General features: G+C 35.0%; 1 protein-coding gene across 5 annotated transcripts in view; it reads right to left on the bottom strand.

Moving 5' to 3' along the window:
* LOC115445552 (E3 ubiquitin-protein ligase TRIP12) overlaps window positions 1-25,317 on the bottom strand; it is a 57,727-nt gene that overhangs the window by 26,259 nt on the left and 6,151 nt on the right. For 2 of the 5 annotated variants that reach the window (XM_030171869.2, XM_037444807.1), the window contains exon 2: window positions 2,969-3,257. In XM_030171869.2, coding sequence (XP_030027729.1) covers window positions 2,969-3,027 — 59 coding nt within the window. In that variant the 5' untranslated portion in view covers window positions 3,028-3,257. Of the gene's footprint in view, window positions 1-2,968; window positions 3,258-3,347; window positions 3,556-25,317 lie in introns of those variants that run through there. The other 3 variants (XM_037444805.1, XM_037444808.1, XM_037444806.1) reach the window with 3 other exon arrangements.

The raw sequence follows: 25,317 nt of genomic DNA, 5'->3' as shown, positions 1-25,317 counted from the left end.
CAGAAGAGATGTATATATGTATGGGATATAAGGGATAATAGTGACAATATTTTAAATATCAATATGATTAATAAGATAAGGGGTACAGCATTTTGGGAACATTGCATAATATACATTTGATTACTTCTGTTTATCAGTTAATCGTGAACATGCATTTGTTTAGAAGTACATACATATTGGACAAACAAATGTTTAGATGATTTTGACACATAAGATGCTAATATATTGAATACCTTTGTTATGGAAATGTTTTTGATATTGTATAGAATTATGTGGGTAATAAATTTAATATCAAACACTATGTGAATATTAATTGTTATATTTTAGATAATTTGCTTAGACATTAAGTGTACTTCTAGAAAAATCTATATGTTCTTTGTTGGTCTTACAAAATTGATAAATTAAAGGCCACAAACATCACAATTCACATCTATTAAAAATGATATTACTTGAACCCTTAAAATAAAATAAGCTTTAAATTTTTATTGAAAACTCAATGCAAAATCATAACTAAAAACGTCACAGGAAAGCTGAATTCGCGATTTCGTTTTCTTGGACGACATAATTATTCTAGTTTTTTTAGTTTTAAAACCAAACTATTGAAGCGATGTTGAAAAAAAAATTATGGGGCCAATCTGGAGAGATATTCTTTGAATTAAAAAACGAATTTTCCAAATCGGTTCATAAATGAGCGAGTAATGAGGTAACAAACATACAAAAAAAAACACGTCAAATTGATAAACTCCTCCTTTTTTTGAAGTTGGTTTAAAAGAAATCCTTCTGAGAAAACAGCAATTAAATTCGCTAAGCAATGAGACAGTAATTCAAATTTCCAATATTGTTATGCAGGAGTGGGGTGAAGTGGGGAAATTTTCCCACATTAATAAAAATCTATATGTCTCATTTACTCCGTTTGTTATTTAATAATTTAAAACTTAAAATAAGTGTGTTTCTTTTCATTAGTAACCTTAACTTGTGCTCTTAATGTGAAGACAAATCCTTAACAAAGTAGAGAAAAAAAGTAGCCCATGTCATTCTAAGTCTGATTGCAATCAGGTTTCACAGTTAATTTTAAAGATTTTTTTTCTTATATAAAACTGTAGAATATTAAGTCGCCAAAATAAAGTTTCCAAAATTTTTATAAATTAATTACCTGTCTCTGGTATAACAGAGAAGAGAGAGAGATGGAAACAAGAAACCTATATTTGATTCTTGGGTAGAGATAACATCATAGAGTCAATTGGTAATTTTTATCAGTTCTCCTAAGAATTCATCACACCTATGCATACAAAAATGAAAATGAATACAAATATCCCAGGGGAATATGAAAATTATAATCAGATATTTAAGGAAAAGTAATTGGTAAAAAATTTCAAATAGAAATTGCAATATTCATTATAAATGTGTTTTGCTTAGCAAAGAAACAAAATCAACATGTAATATCACAACATTCAGAACATAGTTGAAGCAATTAAATGTAAGAAACATGGAAAATAATAAAAAAAAACCTTTTACAAATCAAACATTCTATTAACATTGACGAAAACAAAAATGCTGCAAAAATAATTTCATAATTTAGCCCAAGTCCAGGCAAATAATATGTTAAAACTGGTTTACTATAGCTTCCTTTGGAGTAAGTATAGCTTAGTATATTATTACTCATTAAATGCTTAAATTCATTTGTAACTTGTTACTACACACAAAACCTAAACCCCCTCATATAATTTTATGTCATGTCCATCTTTATGTGTTTCTGAATATAAAGCCTCATCAATAACAATTTTAGGTTTATTTATTAAAAATTACCACATTTGATCCTGTTTGCATCGCTGTTCTAGGTAAGTACTCCTACAAAATTTTAAGTTACAAGTCATATTTAATATTATTTTTCCACATAAACATTGAATCCACATTGTAACCATTTAAGAAATGAATTTTAAAATATCTTTCCTTTATATGTTCCAACATAATAAGAATTTCTGTGTAAAATTGTAGTTATCTTGGTTCCGTTTGGGCAGGCAATTGATGAGTCAGAGTCTGGACTTTTATGTTATACTAACTTTTGATTGTGGCTCTGCCTGCGTGAAAAAGTTTTTCCAATATAAAAGTCCTCCTATATTTCCCTGGATAAACAAAGCCTATAGCACTTAGAAGTAATGTAGCTTACTATTAGTTAATACTTTGTCAAAACCAGTGTAGTAGTTCCCAAGATAAGCGTGTTCAAATAAACAAACTCTTCAGCTTTACATATGCGTATAGATTAGTGATTAGTAGTAAGTGCTAGTTACAGTTAGATGGCTCTGGTTTTAGTTAAAACATTAAAACCCTATGTATGTAGATTCTGTACTCTACTATGTCTCTATTGATTAATCTTTTTGTTGCTGAAGGTAATATTACAAAGAGCAAGTTAAGTTAACCTGTTAAGTGTCTTAAGGATGTTACTGTAAAAAAAGACACTATTGCCCATGAACAACACCCACAAAGTGAATGATAACTGAAAATTATAAAGTAAGGGAGGATTTGTGTGACCACTAGTGACCACTCTGACTTTATGAAACAAAACAGGTGAACTGCCACCCCAAACTGCTTTTCTTGTACCGATGCTGACTCTGTACTAATTTTGCCCTCTCCACTTGAGAAAATGAGTAAGATACTGGCTAATGCTAACGGTAATTTTGCACACTATGGAAATTTGATGTACTGCTGACAACATTTGCTTTGATGCATAATTATTGCTGGAATTGTAATTTAGTTTTAATGCGAATTATCAATAAATAGCTGTCCCTTTTTCAGTTTGTCTAGAAAAATGTATAATTTATAATAGGTACTCTAAAAGTAATAGTTCAGTCATATTTTATATAGTAGTTTATCAAGTCAAAACTTTTGTAATCCATGATCACATCCAATTTCCAAGGGATCAAACAAATGGGGCATATTTGCTATATTGTAGTAAATGTATGAGGCTTACCCGCTGGACTCTCTCGTGAGTGCAGAGTGTGACGACGGTGTGATGTGTTGCTCGGCCATAGACGACGCTGGGGAACACACGCGGCTGCTTGTGTGGGGCCTGCGCAGGCCGCCCGCGCGCGCTACCTGCCCGGCACCATGCCAGGGCTAGCGCTACGACGCTGCCTCTGCATCCACTGCGCCGCACGACACCTCACAACCACATCACCACCGAGATCACCTTCACCGTCACACTCACTGCTCTCGACACTTCACGCACTGCACTCACAAGTGACACACCGCCGACCTATCTGGAACAAAAGATAAATACACAGTCAGTCACTGAACAATTATTCTACGTTACATAAACATTTCAAATATCCACTATGTCCAAAGCCTACCCCTTATCCTCGACGACGCTTCCACCGTTTACTATCACTGTTGCTGTTTTATGAACAAACAAAACGACTACTGGGAATTTATATAATATTCCAAATACCACGTTACACAGAAATTATAGAAATGGATGACACATCAAGGACAGGTACGCTTTCAGAGTTATTTTTCAATCCATTCCACACAGCTGGTTGGCTGTCATAAAATAATGTTGCCCTCCTAACAATACAAATACTACCACTACTGAACTTATTGATTTATTTTACCCACTTACGGTATATTCATATTGTAAAGAAAAAAAATTAACCAATTATTTAATATAGATCGAGTTATGATATGTACTTTATTAAATTTAGCTAATATCTTCAATTCAGGAATATTTTTTTATTATAATCAAAAATGTTTGTGGGAAAAACAAGCAGTAAGTCTTTCCACCATTTTAATTTGTATTTCATGAAGAAAAAAATGTGTTCGTATATCTCGGGCCACATAATAAATATTTTTAAGAATACGAAATGAGTAGAAAATCCATTTATTATATTATGAAATGAAAGGTTAATTTTATTTCGGTCTTCATTTTATTTATTTTTATAATGATTAAGTTTTATTTTTTACTGTTCGGTTTTACCAACACCGTATTGGTACACTATGAACTGATAGACTAGAAGCTTTATCAGTTCGTTTTACTTTTGTATAGCAAAATCCTTTGATATTAGGGCTAAAAACCCCAATATTTAATTATAGGTCAAGCTCGTCCGGTCACACTGAAATTTTTATCGACCGAATGTAAGTACTTCTCTTAGACTTAATATGTACTGCCTTTATTTTTATTTAGGTTTTGCTTACGGTTTCGCCTGCGTGTAAGGTCTTTTCCGTTACAAAAAACCTTAAATCAATATCGCGGTCCATAACGTATTCTATTTAAAAATGCTCTATTTAAAAAATCAAATGAATAATTCTAATATTTCTCATTGGAGCAATTACCGGTAATTGGCCAGAACAAGGCCTATCCATGTACCAAATTTCATCCAAACCTGTTCTGCGATTTTGAAACATTTTCACAAACTTTCGCATTTATAATTTTAGTAATATAAGATTAGTAAGTAATATCAAAACAAGTACGGTTTCGATAAAAATCATTAAAATGGCCAAGGTTATACTAAATGGAAGTTTTTTTTTACGTCTAGCAACATTGTCAGAAATGGTAGCAAATGAGCGGAACAAAAGAATAATACTTGAGCGAGATAGAAATAATGTAATGTTTTCCTAATGTTAAATATTTATTTATTATGTACAATAATACTATTTCGTACTAGAGTGCGAACGATGGGTAGATAAATTGACAAAGATACAAGAACTCTTATACGAATGTGCTCATATTTCGAACGAGTTTTGACTCGATTGCGTCGGTTGACCTATATTTTTTTTATTCCTTTTGTTATTGAGTGTATCTAAGTTTATAATAATAGGTGCATAGCTAATAAAATAATTTTTCCCCGTTTTTACAACATTTTTCATTGATGCAACGTATAATTGATCATAGTGTGATGTTATATTAATAGCCTTCCACGATAAATGAGCTACCCTAAAAGATTTTTTTTAATTTTGACACAGTAGTATGTAATTCCTCATATTTTCTTTAACGTAAATTGGTAGGTATTTAAATATGTATTTAATTAAATTATCTCGATCAAAGTAATTATCAGAATGAGTATAATTTTTTTTTTTTTAAAAACAAAAGAATATATGTGTAAACTCTTGATGAGTACTAGAGATCAAAAGGAAATTTGTTCTCAGCTAATGCTTAATGGTGGCTAAGTCGGGTACCGTAGACAAGATGCTTTACTTTCTACAATCGCTAATGCTAATGTCCTTGCGATAGACTTATTATAGGATGTCATTACCATATTTGTCTTCTATTAGTGTTAACGATTGAAGAAAGATGTACTTACTGTCTACGTCCCTGCCGTTTCTCTAGTGACGCGTCCCATTTCTAAATTATATTTACGTTGTATATCTTTCATATCATACTGACAATAATATGATATGATCGGTTAACATTAGTGACTAATGATCGCTGATGTTAACCACAAATTGATAGAAAAATACACAGTACTTTGTCTGTCTTTCTTGGTCTCAAATATTATTTATTACCATACCGGCAGATGAGAGAAAAGCATTAAGTTTTTGACGCAGGAAAGATTACGATTTTCAATATGTTACCGTTAAATGTAAGTACGGAACAAAAGTGAATGTTTCAATACCATAAATCGATTTGCTGTTATTTAATAACATAATTTATGCTCATTCGCGATGCGTGACACATTTTGCGTCGTTTCGTAAATACGTATTTGTATGTCGCAGACACAACATTGGCATACTGTTAACAACCGCGCAACCTGAATGTCGTACGGCGCCCTAACATCTGCAGATTTCATCTTTCATGGTCACTGTTGAGAGGAGATTCAAGTACAATATTAACTTTCCGCGTAAACTCCTTTACCTTACCTATAAGTAAGTACTTATTTTGGTAACTCGATAACAGTACTTACTTCATTTAGTTTGGGTATCGTTATCATTGTCGTTTAAATAACGGTTATTGGTAAAGTTAACAAACATCGAAGCATCTACTTCGATGTATAATGGTTTTGCTATTGGTATACCCGTACAAATTATGTCGTATCACATGTTGTAATTAATTTTTGATTTTTAACAGTATGTTCAACATATTGAACAAGTCAATTATAAATATTTACTTGAAGATCGTCTCAATGAGAGGATCACTATTGTAATATTATTATTAAACATATTATTGAATTCATGAAAGTAAATATCGTCCTAAAGCCCCAATCTCAACTCATTACAAGTATCAGCTTTAATCTTAAGTATTCACTGAAAAGATTGACCTGCATAGTCAACTTGACACATACATCACCCTCGTTTTTCTTAGGGTACAACGTGATCATACGTATGTGTGAAAGAAAAATAGTCACTCCACATCGTGTAATGTTTATGTAGGTCACGCCATCGGGACAGCTGGATAAATTAGGTTCGTTAGCAACAGTAATGACGCACTTTCCGTCATAAGTACGTAAAATTACTAAAGTTTTAATAAAAGATGTAGTCACGAGTATTGTTCAATACAGTTTTCCGATCTACGTTAACTTATGCTTTTTCGTTCAAGAAAATCGATTGTATAAATACTCCGTTTTTTATATAGCTGTCCAGACCAGAGCGAAACTTTTTCTAGCATTTAATGAAATTAAGCCCTCAAATATAACAAGGGCGGATAATTCAAAATATGAAGCATTTAGGTTTATAATCCTAGGCATATTTGTTACGGTGAAGGGATATGGAAATCTTAGAGAGAATCTGTATGATCCGGAAGATTGATAAACATTGAGCGTGAAACCAGAACACTGACTCATTCTCTTCACTCTTCATCTATGTTTCTGGACAAAATAAGATCCATAATTGACGCCAATCGTTATGGCCAGCCTGATTTTGGCACTTATGACACCCACGTCCATTTTCTGCACCCCTTTACTTAATCCCATAACAATAGTAAATACAACTTATAAATGTTAGTTATTTACTATATCACACTCAATAATTGCTTGAATAATAACAGTAATACTACAACGTTAATAGCTGAATTTTATTAAGATGTGAAATCAAAATTAAAAACGTGATAAAGTAACTAATAGTAGGCAATTATATAAGAAAATAAAATACATATACTGATGTAACAATAATATGACCACGTCTGTAGAACGAAATTGGGAATGTGGCTATATAATAACATTAATTAATTTTGATTTCTTATGTTTACGCGAATGTTAGACATTGAAATAAAACTAAAAACTATTTAAACGGATTTTATCGCGGTTTTTTATATTATTATTTTCTCCCGACGTTTCGAAGACTTTGCAGCCTTCATGGTCATTAATTAATTTTGTAAATTGGTATTAATAATATTCCATATAAATAAAAATGAATGGAGAATACGGCTAGGGCTTGATAGTCGTCCATAAAAATTATCAAAACAGCGTCAGTCAGTGAAGTTGACGTCTTTACAAAATGCATCGATAGTGACACAATTTAAATGGCGTTAGTATACAAAGAACCTACATTTTAAACGAATAAATATGAAATGAAGAGCGTTGCGGTCGGTCGATGCGACCGGCGACGGTCCTGCAAGCGGGGCAAAGGGCCAGGAGGCTGGTGAACGACCGCGGGCGACGCGTCCGGTCCGGCCTGACGACACTGCCATTCGCCACTAACATTCATATTACCTAAGTAAAGTGATACCGAATCACTTCACAAATTATGGTAAAATTTTACCGAAAGTATTTATAGTAACAGAATGACAGATAATAGTAGACTGGTCCCATAATTAATGAAATCGGTGAGAATATTACTTAAGTACGTGGACATACGGATACATTCATGGACTTGCATGAATATCCGTCATCGCTACGGCTAAAAACGAGTGAATATATTAAGTTTCTTGCCATTCCCCATATGAAGATGATTAATGATTCCCCATTATCATAAGATAATCCACTATATTTTAAATGTACAAATACACGACCTGAAACTTGTTATATATTGCCAATAGTTTGTACCTAATGCGTCTCTGAAATATCTAAGCAATATAGGCAGCCTGGCAACATCAGAAACAGACTAACCTGTTTCTTATAAACCAGTCTAGTTATAATTCAATCGCATCTCGAGCTCGTTTTGGGACAACAAACTAAAGGAACGCTCACCAAGTGCAGTAGTTGCCAGGCAAATAAAAATTCATGCGCTTGCCTTTTTCTAAACAGTATTGTTGGTTGTTCGTGTCACTGACATATACGTGAGCCTTTCGAGTCATGATGCAGCTAAGTTGGCTGATACAGATCACGACGTTTGATGTTATTAAACTGCGCGCGAGTTGAGTACACCGAATGGCAAATAAAAAAACAATACAATCGGCGCGGCGTCGCCACTCGCCGTTGCCACTCACTAATTTGTTATTCTAAAGTGACCTTCCTTGACTTCGGCCATTTATCCTCTTCGCGCTCGGCAAAACCCGAATAAGTCATTGTTTTAAGACATAACATAATATGACGTAGCGGATGTCAACACTTTACCTATCGTTTTGAATATTTGCAATATAAATTGTTATAGCGATTAGTTGACTAATTATATTAGCGGAGCAGTAATTACAGTCCTCGTAACTAATTGTCGACGATCGGAATAAGAACCCTTATCTATCCGTCGCGTCGCAGATAACTAACTGCGCATCGCACACACCGTGATACCATAAGATTGTAATTTTGAGTTTTATAGCACAGTTTCCAAGTGATTGGGAAGATCACAAAGAGAGGAGAGACCACAAAGTCTGTTCTTTAAGTAAACAATATTTTTGGTTAGTTAAAGAGGGGCTGCGTCCCAAGGCCGCAGGTCGACAACCCGACTTGCAAGCAAGGGCCACGTGCGAAACCAGCTCACCTCGACAGCCCGCTCATGCTGAAGCTCGGACAGATCAAAATTTCACGTAAACATAATACGGATAACATACATTTAGGCATAGTTTTGTTTTTTAATTAGACTGTATTGACTATAGTGAGCGGATTCAACAACTTATTACCTAACTCCATATTCAAAGGTAAAAAGTTGACATTGCACGCCGCGCCGTACATATTATAATTCTACAATGTCATGTGAGCTGTAATTATAATTGTTAATGACATATTATTATATATTCTGTATCCTACTCTCTAATAAAGTATTTAAATTTATTTTTGAATACATACACTTAAATCTTTTTACGTCTTATTTGACTAAACAGACCTGCTGGCTTGCGTCAGGTAGCGACATGTGCAAGGTACCTTTTGTTATCGGATAGAATCTCAGCAGCTGATGGACTGTGTAAATAATCCTGGAGGGACAGACGTTATGTGTACATCGCTTTCTATTAAGCATTCTACCAACGAACTTTACTACGTCGACTATTTAATATTACGAAGTCACAAGTGGTTTGCGTTCACTACATTGTACCCGAGGAGTATGCATGTCAACACTGCAATAAACAAACATAGAAATGCAACCTGAATGCAGTACTAGCTTGGTATAACATCTTTTTAAAATATTTAATTTCTTATAATAATCATGTTAAGGCTTTTTATGATATAAAGATGAAAATGAAGAAGCTTGTAGAGGTGTTTGAAGTTTGTGGTAAATAACACCCTGTATTGTATTTGGATAAAATTTATCACACAAAAAGTGCCTTATGAGGATTTCTATTCCGGAGACTATTGCGGGAGCAACGAGCACAGCGAAATACAAAACATTATATATGATAAAACGGTCCAATACAATCGATACCTCTATTTGGCACAGAGTGCGATGAAGGTTTGCGTCCGGTCGCGCGGCCAGCGGTGACAGCGGTTGACATTTGAGGTTTTTAATACAAACCTTCTATTTTGAATTATAACAATAGCCACAAAACACGTGCATGTGATATCAATGTAAGATGAATTTTGTCAGTTAAAATACCTACATGTAACGAGTATTTTCAGTTTCTCCTACACTAGAAAAAAATACTGCAGACGTGTACAATGGATATGCTGATATAAAGGGGTACTCAGTACTACAGGAGGGGATTTTCGGGTAATGTAAGTAAATTTAAAAAATGATTATACGACAGATAATATTATTATGATACAGCAGAAGCAATGGGCTCTCTATACGTAGCTGTCTATAGTCGTTTTGAACTACACCAGCTCCTAGCAACAAGTGCGCTTTAGTCGCAAGGGACACAACAAGTAACAAAAAATAATATTTGGTTTATAAACTTTAAGCTCTACAAAGAGCAATCTTGTGACAATACATTTTTTTGGCAAATTGTACAAAAAATATTTTTATTGTCATATATGGGACATTGTTAAGTTCATTTTATCTGCCTCCGCATTGTATGAATGCCAAGCCAATACTCTACACAAAGATTTTTCGTGTAAGGTGTAAACCGTATATCACTATGTATTGGGAGTTTATTTATAACAAAAGTAATCAGATGCGATGGAAAATATACAACGTGATCTCTCAGATGTAGTAAAACATATCAAAATTTTTATCCATTGGCATAGATGGGGGGGGGGGGGCAAGGGTGAGATGGGACTTGTATTTACAGGGGCCTTGCGTGGTGCAAGCTTTTCGTTGAATACGACGAAAAATTTTTTTGGTCTTAGCCACCCCCAGAGAAAATTCGTAGCTACGCCAATGTTCTTATATTGCTAATAATATAATACTGAATATTAATAAGTATTATAAATAATAATGTTTGTGAAAATTATTGAATGTTTGTTAGAATTGAACACAGAAACCGCTAAACAAATTAATGTGAAAATTTGCACACGGGTAAGTCTTGTCCTGGATTAAAATATTATAGGCTATTTTTTATAACCTATACTTTGATCCTATAGAAATGTTTGAGTATTTAAATAAATGGCGTTGGCGTGGCACTATGGTCACTTATCACTGTACAGTTTTAGATTTAAAAATTTTAGTCGTTTTACATTACAGTAATTTCGCACAATATAAAATATAAATTTAACTGCGCAACACATGAAACATACACGGCGACAAAATCGATACAATTGGGGTTCTCTGCCGACCTTCTATTGTGTCATATTTAACTAAAGATAATAATGTTAATCCCGATTCCTGCATTGAACATACATAAATAAAAATATAAAAAACGACCGCTGTCATGATCAATTTGTCATAAATGAGAATAATAATACCTATTCTATTGTTGAACTTCCTTGCCTGCGTACCTCAGTTATTTACAAAATATTTACTAACATAGTATTGATATCGCAACTACAAATTACAATGCCTGCAATACGTTGTAATGAACAAGTTACGTTAATCGACTCTTAATTAGTTCAACAAAATCATGAGGTTTAGAATATGGATGGAATTATACTTTGTTCTACATTTTATAACGAGTCGATATGAATATGAAAATTATATATATTATTAATTATAAGTTATAACCTTAATTTAAATGCGTTGCGGATAACCGAGGCGCAACTTGAATTATAAGTTATCGTAGAATTTTCATGTGTTTTTATTTTAGTGAATGTTCCACACATCGTAGCCTCCCGACACATTAGGTAGTAAATCAAAAAGTATGATTTTACAAGGAGCCCGTGACAAATGTTCATTAAGAACATTTTTGCTTTGGAAAATGAATAAAACATCTGGGTACTATGTCTTTAAATTATTGGTTATATTACCTTTTAAAACAGGTTAAAGTAGTTGAAAAATGTTTTAAATATTTAACAAAAAAAGTAATGTTCACTTAAACAGGCCCCTTACAAATCATACTTTTTGATTTACGACCTAACGCGTGGATGCTATCAATGTCGCTTGAGTTGACCCAGTAGCCATCGGTCATCTAAGCAGTAGGGCTGTCACCATGAGTCCACAGAGTTATACCACCCATAATATGGCGAAACAGTTGCTTTTCAGGGACATAGTAATTAATAGGTACGCTTAACCAATATAATATTTAAAATTACGTTTTCAAACGCATGATAGAGTTATTTCACCGGTTTCGCAACCAGCTCCAGTAAGCGACCACTGGCCTGCATAGATTTCCTTACGTATAACCTTTTTTTTTAAATAAAACGAATAATAGTATTATTAGTATTATTAATAGATTGACAGGGGTGTGTAGAAAAGAAATCCAGTAAAATAACGAAAAAAGTATCAAGACGTGCTACGTTCAACGGTAAGTATTGTTACTTAATATAGGTTGTCTTCTAAAGTATCGAGTAGAGTTACTTCATTATGTTTTGATTTAATAGTTTTTAAGTAATTTTTTACCTTATATTTTAAATTTTAATTAAAACTTTGTGGTCGGCTACTGAAATGGATATTTTATTAAAATGTTAAATAGCGACCATGTGGTCGTATTTTACCCCGCACGCAATCTCAATCTTACTTTCTTTTATTTATTTTGTTCTAAATATTTAGCTTATGTTTATACATTATTAATATTTGAGTAATAAACATCTTTAAGATGCAAATGTTTAGTTAACAATTACGTGTTTTCTTGTCTTATTCACTCATGAAAGTGGTCACTGTCTGATATAGTTTACAAAGTATGATCCATGCCAATTTACGACCACCAAGACTTATCCATGAACAAAAATTAATGACCGCAAATTAAATTCGATTATCTAAAATAAGTCACTTAAATAAAAAATTGGTCCCAGTCTAACACACAAGTGGTCACCGACTGAAATAAATAGTCTTAAACTAACATTCGCTACTTTTTCACATTTCCCCTTATTTTTCATAATTTATTAATGGAAGTGCGATGAATATTTTGTTTCATATCTAGACTGTATTTAGGGCCCCCATATATGGTTCCCATCTATTGTAGTATATGCAAAACATACTTATATACTTTGATTCAACTGAAGTTACCAACTTAGCTAAGTGGTGTTACCGGCGCAACGACCCTATAATAATACACATTCACGGGTTTCGAATGTCGTTGATTACTCCTGCTGAATACTGACCTGATCACTGTGTTTTATGTATTACTTGTATAAAAAAAATGTTAATATAAAATATTAGTAATGATACAATTTTAATGATTATAATTGTTCATAGAAAAGTCCAAAATGTATTGTCTTTACGTTGTAAAGACATGGCACTATCGGAAACTGTTGCATTGAAACCAAAACAAACAGAGCCAAGGGTGCATCCAGTGGGGTTCATCGACCGCGGTACGGTGCGCTCGCGCCCCCGCTACGGGACGCCACTGCTCCGGAGCCCTGTCGGTTCAACGACCTCTGCCCACCCCTGAATGACGCCCCTGCAAATGGTATCACAAGCGTAGACGAGATCAACTATCAATACGTGCCAACCAAACAGCGTCGTGCTCTTTGTGCCACATCTAGCGACAGCGTACTTTGTAATGGCAATTAAAGTGCCGTAAACCCTTTGTTTACGTTCACAATTTATGTCGGTTTATGCTCTTTGTCTCCAGGTCAGTTGTGACCGTAGCTCGTCTACATGGCTAAACATATGCAAGCGACGAATGAGTGCGCCGGTCGCAGATAAGAAGTGGCGACTATTTCTGTACGAGCGGACACACTAAACGAGAAATAACACGGTGCGCGTAGTCGTCGTCGTCAAGCGCACTCAGAACTCGTTTCCACACTTTCATTTCTATGTGCGATATACAACACTCGCTTATGAGTATGCAAGCTCGCATGTCGCCTCATTTAAACAACGATGTAAAACGAACGGGCTAACCTGGCTATCCTTCCAACAGCGAATCGGCAAACTCGAATCTAAGCCGGCATGCATCGATTGCCGCATCGCACGCGACTGAAATAAACTGCGCTCAATGAAAGCCATTTATGCATATCAAAACTTGTATCAAAAATCATATTCACATCGTATTATTTGCTTCGTACATATTGTTTAAAATATATAACGTAACAATAAAACTAACGTTTTTGATGCAGGTATGAGGAAATCGTGACCTCATTTAAATTTCAGCGGTATAATTAGTATAATCCATTAATAAAAACGGCTAGTGTCATCATTATTTGCACAAGGATGTGCAAAGGTTTATCCACGTACATACATATCGCCCTATTTAACATAAAGGAAACACACACTTCTAACAAAGAGGAGTTTATGACAACGGGTAAGAAACACTGCGTGTTTTGCCGTTTCTTTGTTCTTATTTAAGAGAACGCCTACCTACTGCAGTTTCTAGCTAAAGTTCAACGCAAAGTAAAGTCATTAGAAGTTAGTAAAAAAGTTTTTTGTGGTTCAAGCGAGAATAGTCACTTTATTGCGAAAGCATTGTCGAAGCGGAGGCAAAAGGTTTCGTGACAACTGTTCACGTCTGTTGCATAACGTGGAACGTTTGCATCGGCCGTGATCAGCGCCGAGCAGCGAGCGGCGCAGACCGGCGCACACCACGGATAACGGAATACCAACCCGAACGAATTCAACACTCCGGTGTTCGATTCATTTTAACTCGCAAATGGCTCGGCCCGAACTCCGAAGCCGCTGACGCAGACGCGTCGGCCGCGGCACGGCGGCGTACACCGCGTCAATAAAACAAACACGTCACAGTAAACAAACACTGTTTTATATTTTTGTATAATTGAAGCGCATGCATTCATTAAAAGTATGTCAGCAAACGAAAGAACGAGTTCAAGTCTACGGACGTTTTACGCAACGCGCGCAACTAGGCCAATATTGTATCTCATTTTGCAGGCTTCAATACCTTTGTGAGCTGTCCTAAATATTTACAATGAGTGGCGTTTTAACTACCTGGTTCAACAATTTGTTAACATAATATAAACATTCAAGAAGAGTTTTGCTAAAAAAAATTGTATGATACCCTTGAAACCACCTAACCGATTTCCATAAAATTTTGTAACTGTGTATTTTGTTTATAGCGTGGAAGATACGATAATTTTAAATCTGATAGGTGGAGCTGTGGTTGAGATAAAACAAAAATTAAAAGCGTTTACATAAAGTGCTGTCTACTTGGAAGGCGTTTTGTGGCAGGACAATGTCTGCATTGTTCACTCGTTAATAACATTAGTAGAAAAATATGGATAATGATAAGAAGTGAACCCGGAAAAGACATTCAGGTTTCCTTTGAGCTAATTGGCCCACCGAGGAGCGTAAAAAAATATCAAATGTGAGACTACGAGACTTAATAAATAGTCCATACAAACTAGAACCTATTACTCTCTCTGGCAACAAGTACAGAACAAACTATCGAGCGACGTCGACTATTGCATGGAAAGAAACACGAGAACGTTGAGACGGAACATTACATGAAAATAAATCGAAAATAATATACCACGGAAATCAAATGACAAAAATATCAAGGGAGAAAAATTGCCTCGATGTGAATTTATTAATGCAGACAGGTATGTGTTCACTGTTCACCTAATAACCTATATTCACAGCGCGTTTATCTAATAATACATTGTATAATGTGGTTGGTCTACAAACGCTTTAGAATTTACGGACGTTTCGTTTGGTTCGCGGACCGATCCATCAATGGTATAAGATATATCCGATAAATGTAGATAAGATCCAGTTATCTATACTATTATATAAAGCTGAAGAGTTTGTTTGTTTGTTTGTTTGTTTGAACGCGCTAATCTCAGGAACTACCGGTCCAAACTGAAAAATTCTTTTTGCGTTGGATAGCCCTATGTTCGTGGAGTGCTATAGGCTATATATCATCACGCTATACCCGATAGGAACGGAGCAGTAATGCCTAATCTCAGGAACTACCGGTCCGAACTGAAAAATTATTTTTGCATTGGATAGCCCTTTGTTCGTGGAGTGCTATAGGCTGTATATCATCACGCTATACCCAATAGGAGCGGAGCAGTAATGGCTAATCTCAGGAACTACCGGTCCAAACCGAAAAATTCTTTTTGCGTTGGATAGCCTTTTGTTCGTGGAGTGCTATAGGCTATATATCGTCACGCTATACCCAATAGGAGCAGAGCAGTAATGGCTAATCTCAGGAACTACCGGTTCGAACTAAAAAATTCATTTTGTATTGGATAGCCATTTGTTCGTGAAGTGCTATAGGCTATATATCATCACGCTATGACCAATAGGAGCAGAGCAGTAATGGCTAATCTCAGAAACTAGGAGTTTGAACTGAATAATTCTTTTTGTGTTGGATAGCCCTTTGTTCCTGGAATGCTATAGGCTATATATATCATCACGCTATGCCCAATAGGAGCGGAGCAGTAATCGTTAATCTCAGGAACTACCGGTTCGAACTGAAAAAATATTTTTGTGTTGGATAGCCCTTTGTTCCTGGAGTGCTATAGGTTATATATCGTCACGCTATGACCAATAGGAGCGGAGCAGTAATGAAACATGATGCAAAAACGGGGACAATTTATTAGTTTTGAGAGCTTCTGTTGCGTGCACTGCGTAAACGGTTAAAGTTATGCAACAATAATGTATGACGGGATTGTTCCTCTTAAAGAGTTCTACAAAAATATATCATAAAACAAAGTCCCCCGCTGCATCGGTGTGCCCGAACGTGTTAAACTCAAAAACTACCCAACGTATTAGGATAAAATTTGGCATGGAGACAGTTTGAGACCCTGGGAAGCACATAGGCTCCCGGGAAAATATATAGCATGACTTTTATAACGGAAAACTTTAGCCCGAAAAACTTTATAACGCGGGCGGAGCCGCGGGCAAAAGCTAGTACCGAATAACATTGTTAACTGTATGTGCAGTTCCACTGAAACGAAGTGCGGAGAAGATCACCAGAGTATTTGGAGTATAGATTGCCTGCCTCTCTACATTGTTCCTGTGAAAACAAACTTTTTACGAGACGTGGATTGGGATGTTTTTAACAAGCAACCGGTGTATAAAATTGCTGCATAAAAAAAAAAAAATTATGCATTATGGTGTCTATTGAAAATTCCTTGCCCATTGACAAATCTTTTTGCACATCAACAAAAACCCTCCATGGAAACCTTTAATCATAAGATAATTTTGAAACTAAGTGTTTACCATCGTGCAGATTCAGTTGTAACACAGTCCAAAATAGGTGCGTCGAGGCATAATACCTAGTCTTGCCATAAATATTGTAATAAAGAAAAAAGAAAATTGTTAACTGCAAATAACATTTATTACTTTTACAGTGTGTCAGTTTAATACATAAATATAAAACAATTAAAAATATAAAAAGCTTATTCGAAGTGGTCTCCATTGGCTGCAATACAGTCCTTTAAACGATGAGGCCAGTTATCAATAGAAGCACGCACTCTTTCCATGGGAAAATTCTTCACTGCCAATCGTATAGATTGTTTTAGGGACTCAAATTATCATGGCGTTTAGAGCAAGCTGTACTCTCTAAAACTGACCACAAATCATAATCCAGCGGATTAAGATCGGGACTAGACGACGGCCAGTCTTCAGCTCTGATGAAGTCCGAAACGTTCGATTCCAACCAAGACTGCGTGGACCGAGCTTTATGACCCGGCGCCGAGTCTTGCTGGAAGGACCATACTTGGTTATTGAACATGGTGATGTTAAGGGGCTTAACTACCTTCTCAAGAATGGTATCTTGATACACTTGTGCCGATGTTTTGATACCTTTTTCACAAAAATATGGCTCAGTCACTCCTTCATAGCTAACACCCCACCAAACCATCACTGAAGTCGGATAATGTCCACGTTGCACTCTGTCGACTAATTGGGAAGCTTCCTTAGAGCTTTGAGCATAAATACGGTCATTTTGTTTGTTAAAATGTTGCTCAATTGTAAAAATTTTCTCATCCGTAAACAAAATTTTTCTGTGACCTCCCTTTGCGTACCGCTTCAGTAGTTGTTTCGATTTTACCACCCTATTCTTCTTTAAATTATCAGTTAAGAAATGGCCAGTGCGTCTCTTATAGGCTGCAAGTCCTAAGTCATCTTTTAAAATACGCGACATGGTTCTAGGTGCTATCTTCATTTCCCGAGATAAAATCTTTTGCTTTCGGACAGGATTTCTTCGAATTCTTTCCCTTACTGCTTTGACCACCTTTTTCGTACGAACACTACGTGGACGGCCAGATCTTTTTCTGTCACAAACAGAGGAGGTCTCATTGTACCTATTAATAGCCCGGTACACAAACATTTTACTAATACCAAGTGTATGGAGAGTTTTAAAAATTGCATTTGGCTCCATACCTACTTTGTGTAATGCTATCACAGCGATTCGGTTCTCTTTATCACCCCACACCATTTTAATATCGCAAAATATTTTACAATGTATTGGCGCCAAAATGAGAAAACACAATGAACAATCGTATAAAAATGACAGATTCGAAATTCAAATGTAATATTTTTTTATAATTAAGTGTAACAGTATTTATGGCCAGACTAAGTATAATAGGATACCGGACTGATTTTTGTTCTTTAAGAAAAAAAATCAGTCTATAAGTTAATATAAATTATTATATTATGTAAATATTTGATAATAGTATAACACAGAAGGAATTATTAAAATCCGGTAATAAATCAACAAGTTATACGTCTTTGAATTTTGGTGGAAGGGGTAATTAACAAGAAACAGAAAGAGACGAAATACCCACATGTGACGACATCAGGAATTACAACGCGTGCGAAAGAAAGAGATGAAGCGATATCCCCACATCGCGCCCACTTCTGCACATTACAATATTTTAAATATGAATTACTCGCTCATTTTTTAACCAATTTTTATGCAGTTTTCGCAGGAGTGCTTCTATTTCGTTTTATTAACCATTACATATAGAACAATGTACAAAATCAAGCATAGGCCGGTCCCCTATTGTTTAAGGTATAGTATAATTATTATTTATATGTGTGTAAGCGAGTACGGGTGAGACGCAGGACAAAGTACTCATGAGAGCGTCAACGAAGCTAGTCCACATCCTTGTGGACTAGCTTCGCTGCCCATCCAGTGCCCAGGAGAAACAATTCCTTTTATTTTATTTTTATTTACTCATAAAAGAAAATGTGTAATCATTATTAATTATTATGGTAGCTAGCTTTCGCAATAATCATGGGTTTCTGATTCGTTCTCGATAAACGAAATTGAATCGACAGGATAATTCATTAAACCCACTATTGTTAAAATATTGTGTACTTATTTTCCTTCCCACCAGCCAGTACCTATATAATGCCATTATAAAGACGAAGCTAATACATAATTATGAACGAATACATGGAATTATAACGTTACATCAAATCGAGCCCTGCCGATATAACGGGCGGCCGCAGCAGCGTGTTCGCACGAAACTTAAACGCCAGTAAGAGACAGGTGATGGGCCTATTTCCGTAACTGTATTCAGATTACGTAAGTGTAAACTTAGAACCACGTGCGGTGAACAGAAAACAAAATGAATACGTTTGTCTCTAATATTTAACCTCTTTGTCATTGGTAATACACCTACTTAGCATTATAAGTTACTTCTTTGACGTTTTGGTTGTGTCATTGAGCTATAAAATAAGAGTACCGTTTATGAGTCTACACATTACCGATGGTAAACAAACAAGTCTTAATGCTTATTCTTTTGTTTTAAGCCTAGCAATGGATCCATGATCCCTCAGGAGGTGTGGGCGTTGATGGCGATAGATTATATTATTCAATATTTTTATATGAAATGAGTTACGTGTTTTTTTGCCGTCCTATGCTTTAAAAAACCAAAGCCTTGTTCTTCTAGTCTAGTAGCAGGCGAGATCGGGTCGATTATGAAGGCCAACAAAAAGTAGGTGTATCAACGAGTGTTCTTAGAGCACCATTTTGTTTTCCTCATCGCAAACGGAGCATAACTTGAGAATTTGCTGTATCCTTCGGTAAATACTTCGCCTTTACTTACACACGCTTTCCAAAGTTGTTCAATTCTTCCTGGATGAGTCCATCCGAGGGCTACGAAAATCCGAAGATTTGTCAGGGCCATGGTAAGACCTTGTCGCAAATACTGTCCCCCATGAGGTTAAATAAGCAGTAGGACCACCTGGTAGGTTCGTTCGTGACACTTGGGCGGTTGTCACCACGAAATCACACTGTCGTCCTCACAGAAATGGTCTCAAGACCGAACACTAAGTAATACAGAGACGTCGTTCTTTAAGGCTAGTTTTGCATTACGGATACGTCATTTGAGTTTAGGTGAGATGCGAATGCACCCAATGTAGTGGACTAGTGTAACATCGCTCTGGTTTCTTGACACAGGCGAAAAGACTGGTGATAAAATTTAACGCCTTTAACATCTTTTTTTTTATACGAGCACAATGTTCTCATTGCAATGATGGTAATTGGAGAGAGGTCCAATAGAATGTCCAATCTCAGCATATCAGTACCTTAGCAGTACCCGCAAAAATGCATGGATAGGGTAGTCAGTCACAACAGGACATATATTGGCACTCTGCCAAAATCGGGCTAAACCTCTCGAACCTAGTTCTTATCTAACAGATTTCAAGTTTTCTTTCTCTCAATACAATTACGATATACCGCTGAGTGCACAGTTCGTCGTTTACTATGGAAACAATATTATAAAATGTGTCTTTGTTGACTTTTAGTATGTCGATAAGTACTATGTACCCAGTAGAGTAGATCTGTACCTCGTCATGATGTATGGAATGTTCCGTTCTAATCTGCTAAACATCCAACTATCTCGTCAACATCTTAAAATGCAAACTTAACCTGTTCAGCGTATTAATGATACTAATTTAATTAAATTTATTTGACTGGTAAAATTTGGTATAACATATTAATATGTTTAAAAGTACAAGTCTAAATCCTAATAAATAGTACACCATTCAGAAGACCCAACGAAGATGTATCATGGCAACAGGTGCATATGTAGTTTTATTCATGTATAAGCACAATTTGTTGATCGTTATAGGATATAGACGGTAGCTGAACCGGTACTCGATGTAGTTCCGAATGCACAGTATAGGTAATGAGAGGTGTCGGGCTCGCGGCCGGGCGACGGGCCGCCGCCGCGCCGCCGCGTCCGGATCGATACGACGCGGCCGGGGCCCGGGGCGGGCCTGCTAGCTTGTGCCCCTGCCAATTCGACATACTTCCTTGCAGTACGAGGACATCACTGACACAGAACATAGTCTTTCATGTAACATTAATATATTAAAACCTCTTGTCTACGGGTACGGAGTTTTTAATAGCGTTTACGTGCCGCGCGTGAAGTCAACTATAGGTAATTCTTCGCAAAATTCACTCACACAGAGCCGTTGCGTAGCTGTGTGCGTAGAGTTAGCGCGTCGGCTATCTTTATAGTCAGACCAACCAATTTTGATCTTTTCGCTTTAATTATCTAATTGGAATGTAACTTATGATTTATAAATTTATGATAAATGAAGAATTCTATTATTAAATATATAAGAATTCATCATGAAATAGTTTATATGTATCATTTTGTAATTATAAAAAAAAATAAACATTTTTAACAAATTTTAACGGCAATTTTACAAATTGCTTTTTTCACTTTTTAAATGCAAATGCATTTGCATTTAGAAAGTACCCTTTAGTAAAGTGGAGCTCATCATGAAGCCGAAAGATAGGCACCAGAACTCCGTAATCAGACAATAAATCAGGAAAATTACTGTGCTACGATGTTTATAATGGACCACATAATTACTCCATAGATCTGCAGTTTTTAATATTTAACGTATTGAAAGTTTAAATTAAGTCATTAGAAATTACATATTGGAATTTATATTTTGAGTCAGAAGGTGTATGTAATGGGATGTCATTTTTAGGTGTATAACTAAAAAGTGAGAAATAAAAGACTTCTTTTTTCGGAAGTGGGTTATATTTTTGGATAGTTTTTTTTAATAGGTATTGCTATATATCATATCAGAAATGATCACGATGGAGGAAAATGGCGTCAGATTTCTGTAACCACCCCTCCCCTACCGACTACTGCAGTCGCCCACCTACTAACCACAGAGCGCGCTGGTGCTACCGTGGCCCGCACGATTCTAATAGTTGGCCACCAATACAGCGGGTACCGCATACAACCGCGCACCCCGCGGGCGTAAAACGAGTTTTGAAATGTGCGTTTAGTCCATTGAAATGTTACAATTTAAGGACCGAATATTGCATTTCTTGGAGGACACAATTTTATTTTTGGGCCATGTGTGGGGGGTCAATAGAAGCTTAACCTCAAGTTTGTGGGGTCGCCACCCTTGTCCTCCGGCCGCCATCTTGGAAAAAGGGGTGAAAACACTTTTTTCGCGATATCTCGGAAACTATACGTCTTACAAAATTTTTGTAAAGCCATACTTAATTTGTAGCAAATTGTTTTGCCTGCAAATATGTTTTTTTTTCTCCTTTATCCCCAAATGGTAACTCATACCTTTTCTACCTGCATAACATTCGATAAGTTAAATTTGGTAAGTTCTATGGCAAAGAAAAGAGTTAGGGAATAAATAAGTAAAGTTGTACGAATTTAACAAAAAAATTGTAATAATATATTTACAATAAAAAAAATCAAAAATAAGTTAAACATTTTGTTTCGACCGGATTCTCATGAGCATTGACGAACCCGGTAAACTTTGGAGCGCTGTAACAGCGTTTTAAATGAATGAAATAAAAAAAAAATTATAGGGAACAATTTTCCTCAAAAGATCATTTACAAGTTAGTTTGAGGTAATTTTTTGTAAAATGTAAAAAAGTTATAGAGCAAAAAGAAAACTTTTATAAACATTTTCTCACATTTTTGCTTATAACTTCTTTAATTTTTAATTTAGGGCAAAAAGTTTTATAAACATATTTGTAGGCAAAACAATTTGCTACAAATTATGACTTTACAAAATTTATGTAAGACGCATAGTTTCTGAGATATCGCAAAAAAAGTGTTTTCACCCCTTTTTCCATGATGGCGGCCAGGGGACAAGGGGGGCGACCTCACAAACTTGAGATTAAGCTTCTATTGACCCCCGACACATGTTCTAAAAATAAAATTGGGTCCTCTAAAAATACAAAGCTCATGTAACATTTCAATGGGCTAATTGTTTTTAGCTTAAGGTTCAATTTTTTCCTTCGAGTAACTATGCTCAAGTGTTTAATGAGTAAAAAAAGCAACAACCATACTACAGACGCATGTTATAACATTAGTACATCAATCTTTTAGCTTTTGCTTTAGCCGAAGTTTCAGCGTTGTTACGTTTCCTTTTCTTGCCTAGAAATAGCTTTACTTCCCATTGTGTCTGAAACATAATAATATAATAATAATTTATAGTAACTACTAAAATGATTGTCAATCATTAAAGAAAAAAAATATTTTACTTACTAAAGTACTAAGATGTGGCAATCACTGTATACACGTGACTATTTTTTTCTACGCACAGCAAAGTCCAACTGGAGTCTCGCCGGAGCGACGAGCGATAAGTCCTCTCTCTAGAAAGCCTCAAGGCGGACTAATTTGAAACGATTTGCGCGTTGCGTTTTATAGTGGTATTTAAAATATTTATAGAAAAATAACAGAACTAATTTTGTAGAATTTTTAAATTGTATGTTTTTAAGGAGATGTTCTTCTATTATAGTAATCCAATATTATATTCAATTAAGTAAGATATAGTGATAAAAAAAAATCATTTAAATGACCAACATTTTTTTAAATTTTCGAATTCTTTGAATTTTTATTTCTCATGAATTAAACATAAAAAAGATATTTTTTTCTCTACTAACTTTTTCTTCAGGATCTTTTTAGTTAGATAAAAATAACATATTGTTATGTTCCTTAGTGGTTTAAGATATTTTGAGCTTCGAAATAGACGTTCGAAGCGCAAATTTGAAAACCTCTGTTCAGTAATCATTAAACAATTTACAAATACTCAATAAATCTAAAAATTTTCTCTACTAACTTTTTAGACAACAAAATTTTCTATAATAATTACTAATTCATATGTTTTTAAAATAATGTTTTGATGGATATTATCTCCTTCGAAAAGTGCTGTTTTTGAGACATACGGCGCGCGGATGCGTAAACGCTCTTAATGAAAATAAAATATGCAAAATTTATAGTAAGTATAGGATTAAGTATAGACCGATATTTAGCATATTATCTTGTTTTTTTTTTATTTATACGCTGATTGAGTGAAATAAAGAATGTTTGGTAACTTTTTTGATAGATAATAAAAAATATATCCATTTACAAACAGCTATACCATAATATATCCATTACTTCTTCCATTTTTCGCGAACTTAATTGATCGAAAAATAACGTTTGTCTTAGTCAGTCAGACTGTCTATACAACTCGCCGAGTCTCGATGAGTAGGTGTTAGTTAAAGGTGAAGATTGAGTCCTATGGTGGGAAAATAGTAATTTAAAAATAAAAATATTGTATTAAAAAATTAATTAAACCCGACACAAAAAAACTCTACAAACTATTATTTTTCCATCATGGGCCTCGATTATCATCTTTTATCAACACCTACTTATTGAGACTTCTCTTATTAGCCCAAACACGCTACCTGCTGTTGCTGAGGAGTTGGATATCTCATAGACTAAATTATGCTGCAGCATCAGCTCAAGGTTGCTATGTGTCGGAAATTAGTACCAAAGGAATTAAATTTAAAATCAATCGGACCTGAGAAAGTAGGAAAAAATCTAAAAATCTTCAAAAGCCTGAATAGACCTTACTAAATTACAGCTAAGAACCATTTCTATCACATCAGCTTTCAAACATAAAAAAACATCGATCAAAATCTGTCACTTCCTTTGGGAGCTACGATGTCACAGACATACAAAAACACAGATATACACCTTAAGCTAATAAACAGCTCTCTTTCCGTCGGGGGTTACTTCATATTATTTAAAATTGTGGTCAAATATAGAATACCGATAAGCGAGCCTTGTTATGGCCGCATGGGAATAAACATAATTTTATTTAACAAAACAAGGACTATTTTAAAATTTGTCATCGTACAAGTTCCTAAAGTATGTCCATACAAAAAAAAGTAAAACCGGAACATTCAAATGCTAGTAAATCAATTTACATAACAATTATCACAAACTGGTACAAGGAGTGACGTTGATGCTAGATGATAATATTTGTGGTTTTATAGTTAATTGTATAATACATTACAATAATAATAATTTAATTGTTATACTCAAACAACAAACGTATGTAACATCTATTGTACTCTAATACGTAAAGTATACATCTATGCACATAATACGATAGATTATTTTCATTGGATACAAATATTTTAGACATGGGAGAAATAAGTTATAAAACGTAATACCTTTTGTCTGTTTACTGTTTCGTATGCGTACTACGTACTATACACTAGTTCTTGAATAATAAGTAGCCTATAGCACTCGGGAATAATGTAGTTTTCTATTAGTAAAAAAAAATTGAAAATCGGTTCAGTAGTCCTTGAAATTA

This window comes from Manduca sexta, chromosome 28, assembly GCF_014839805.1.
Source record: "Manduca sexta isolate Smith_Timp_Sample1 chromosome 28, JHU_Msex_v1.0, whole genome shotgun sequence".
Taxonomy (NCBI): domain Eukaryota; kingdom Metazoa; phylum Arthropoda; class Insecta; order Lepidoptera; family Sphingidae; genus Manduca; species Manduca sexta.
Note: the sequence above shows the minus strand (reverse complement) of the source record. Positions and strands in the feature narration are given on the sequence as shown.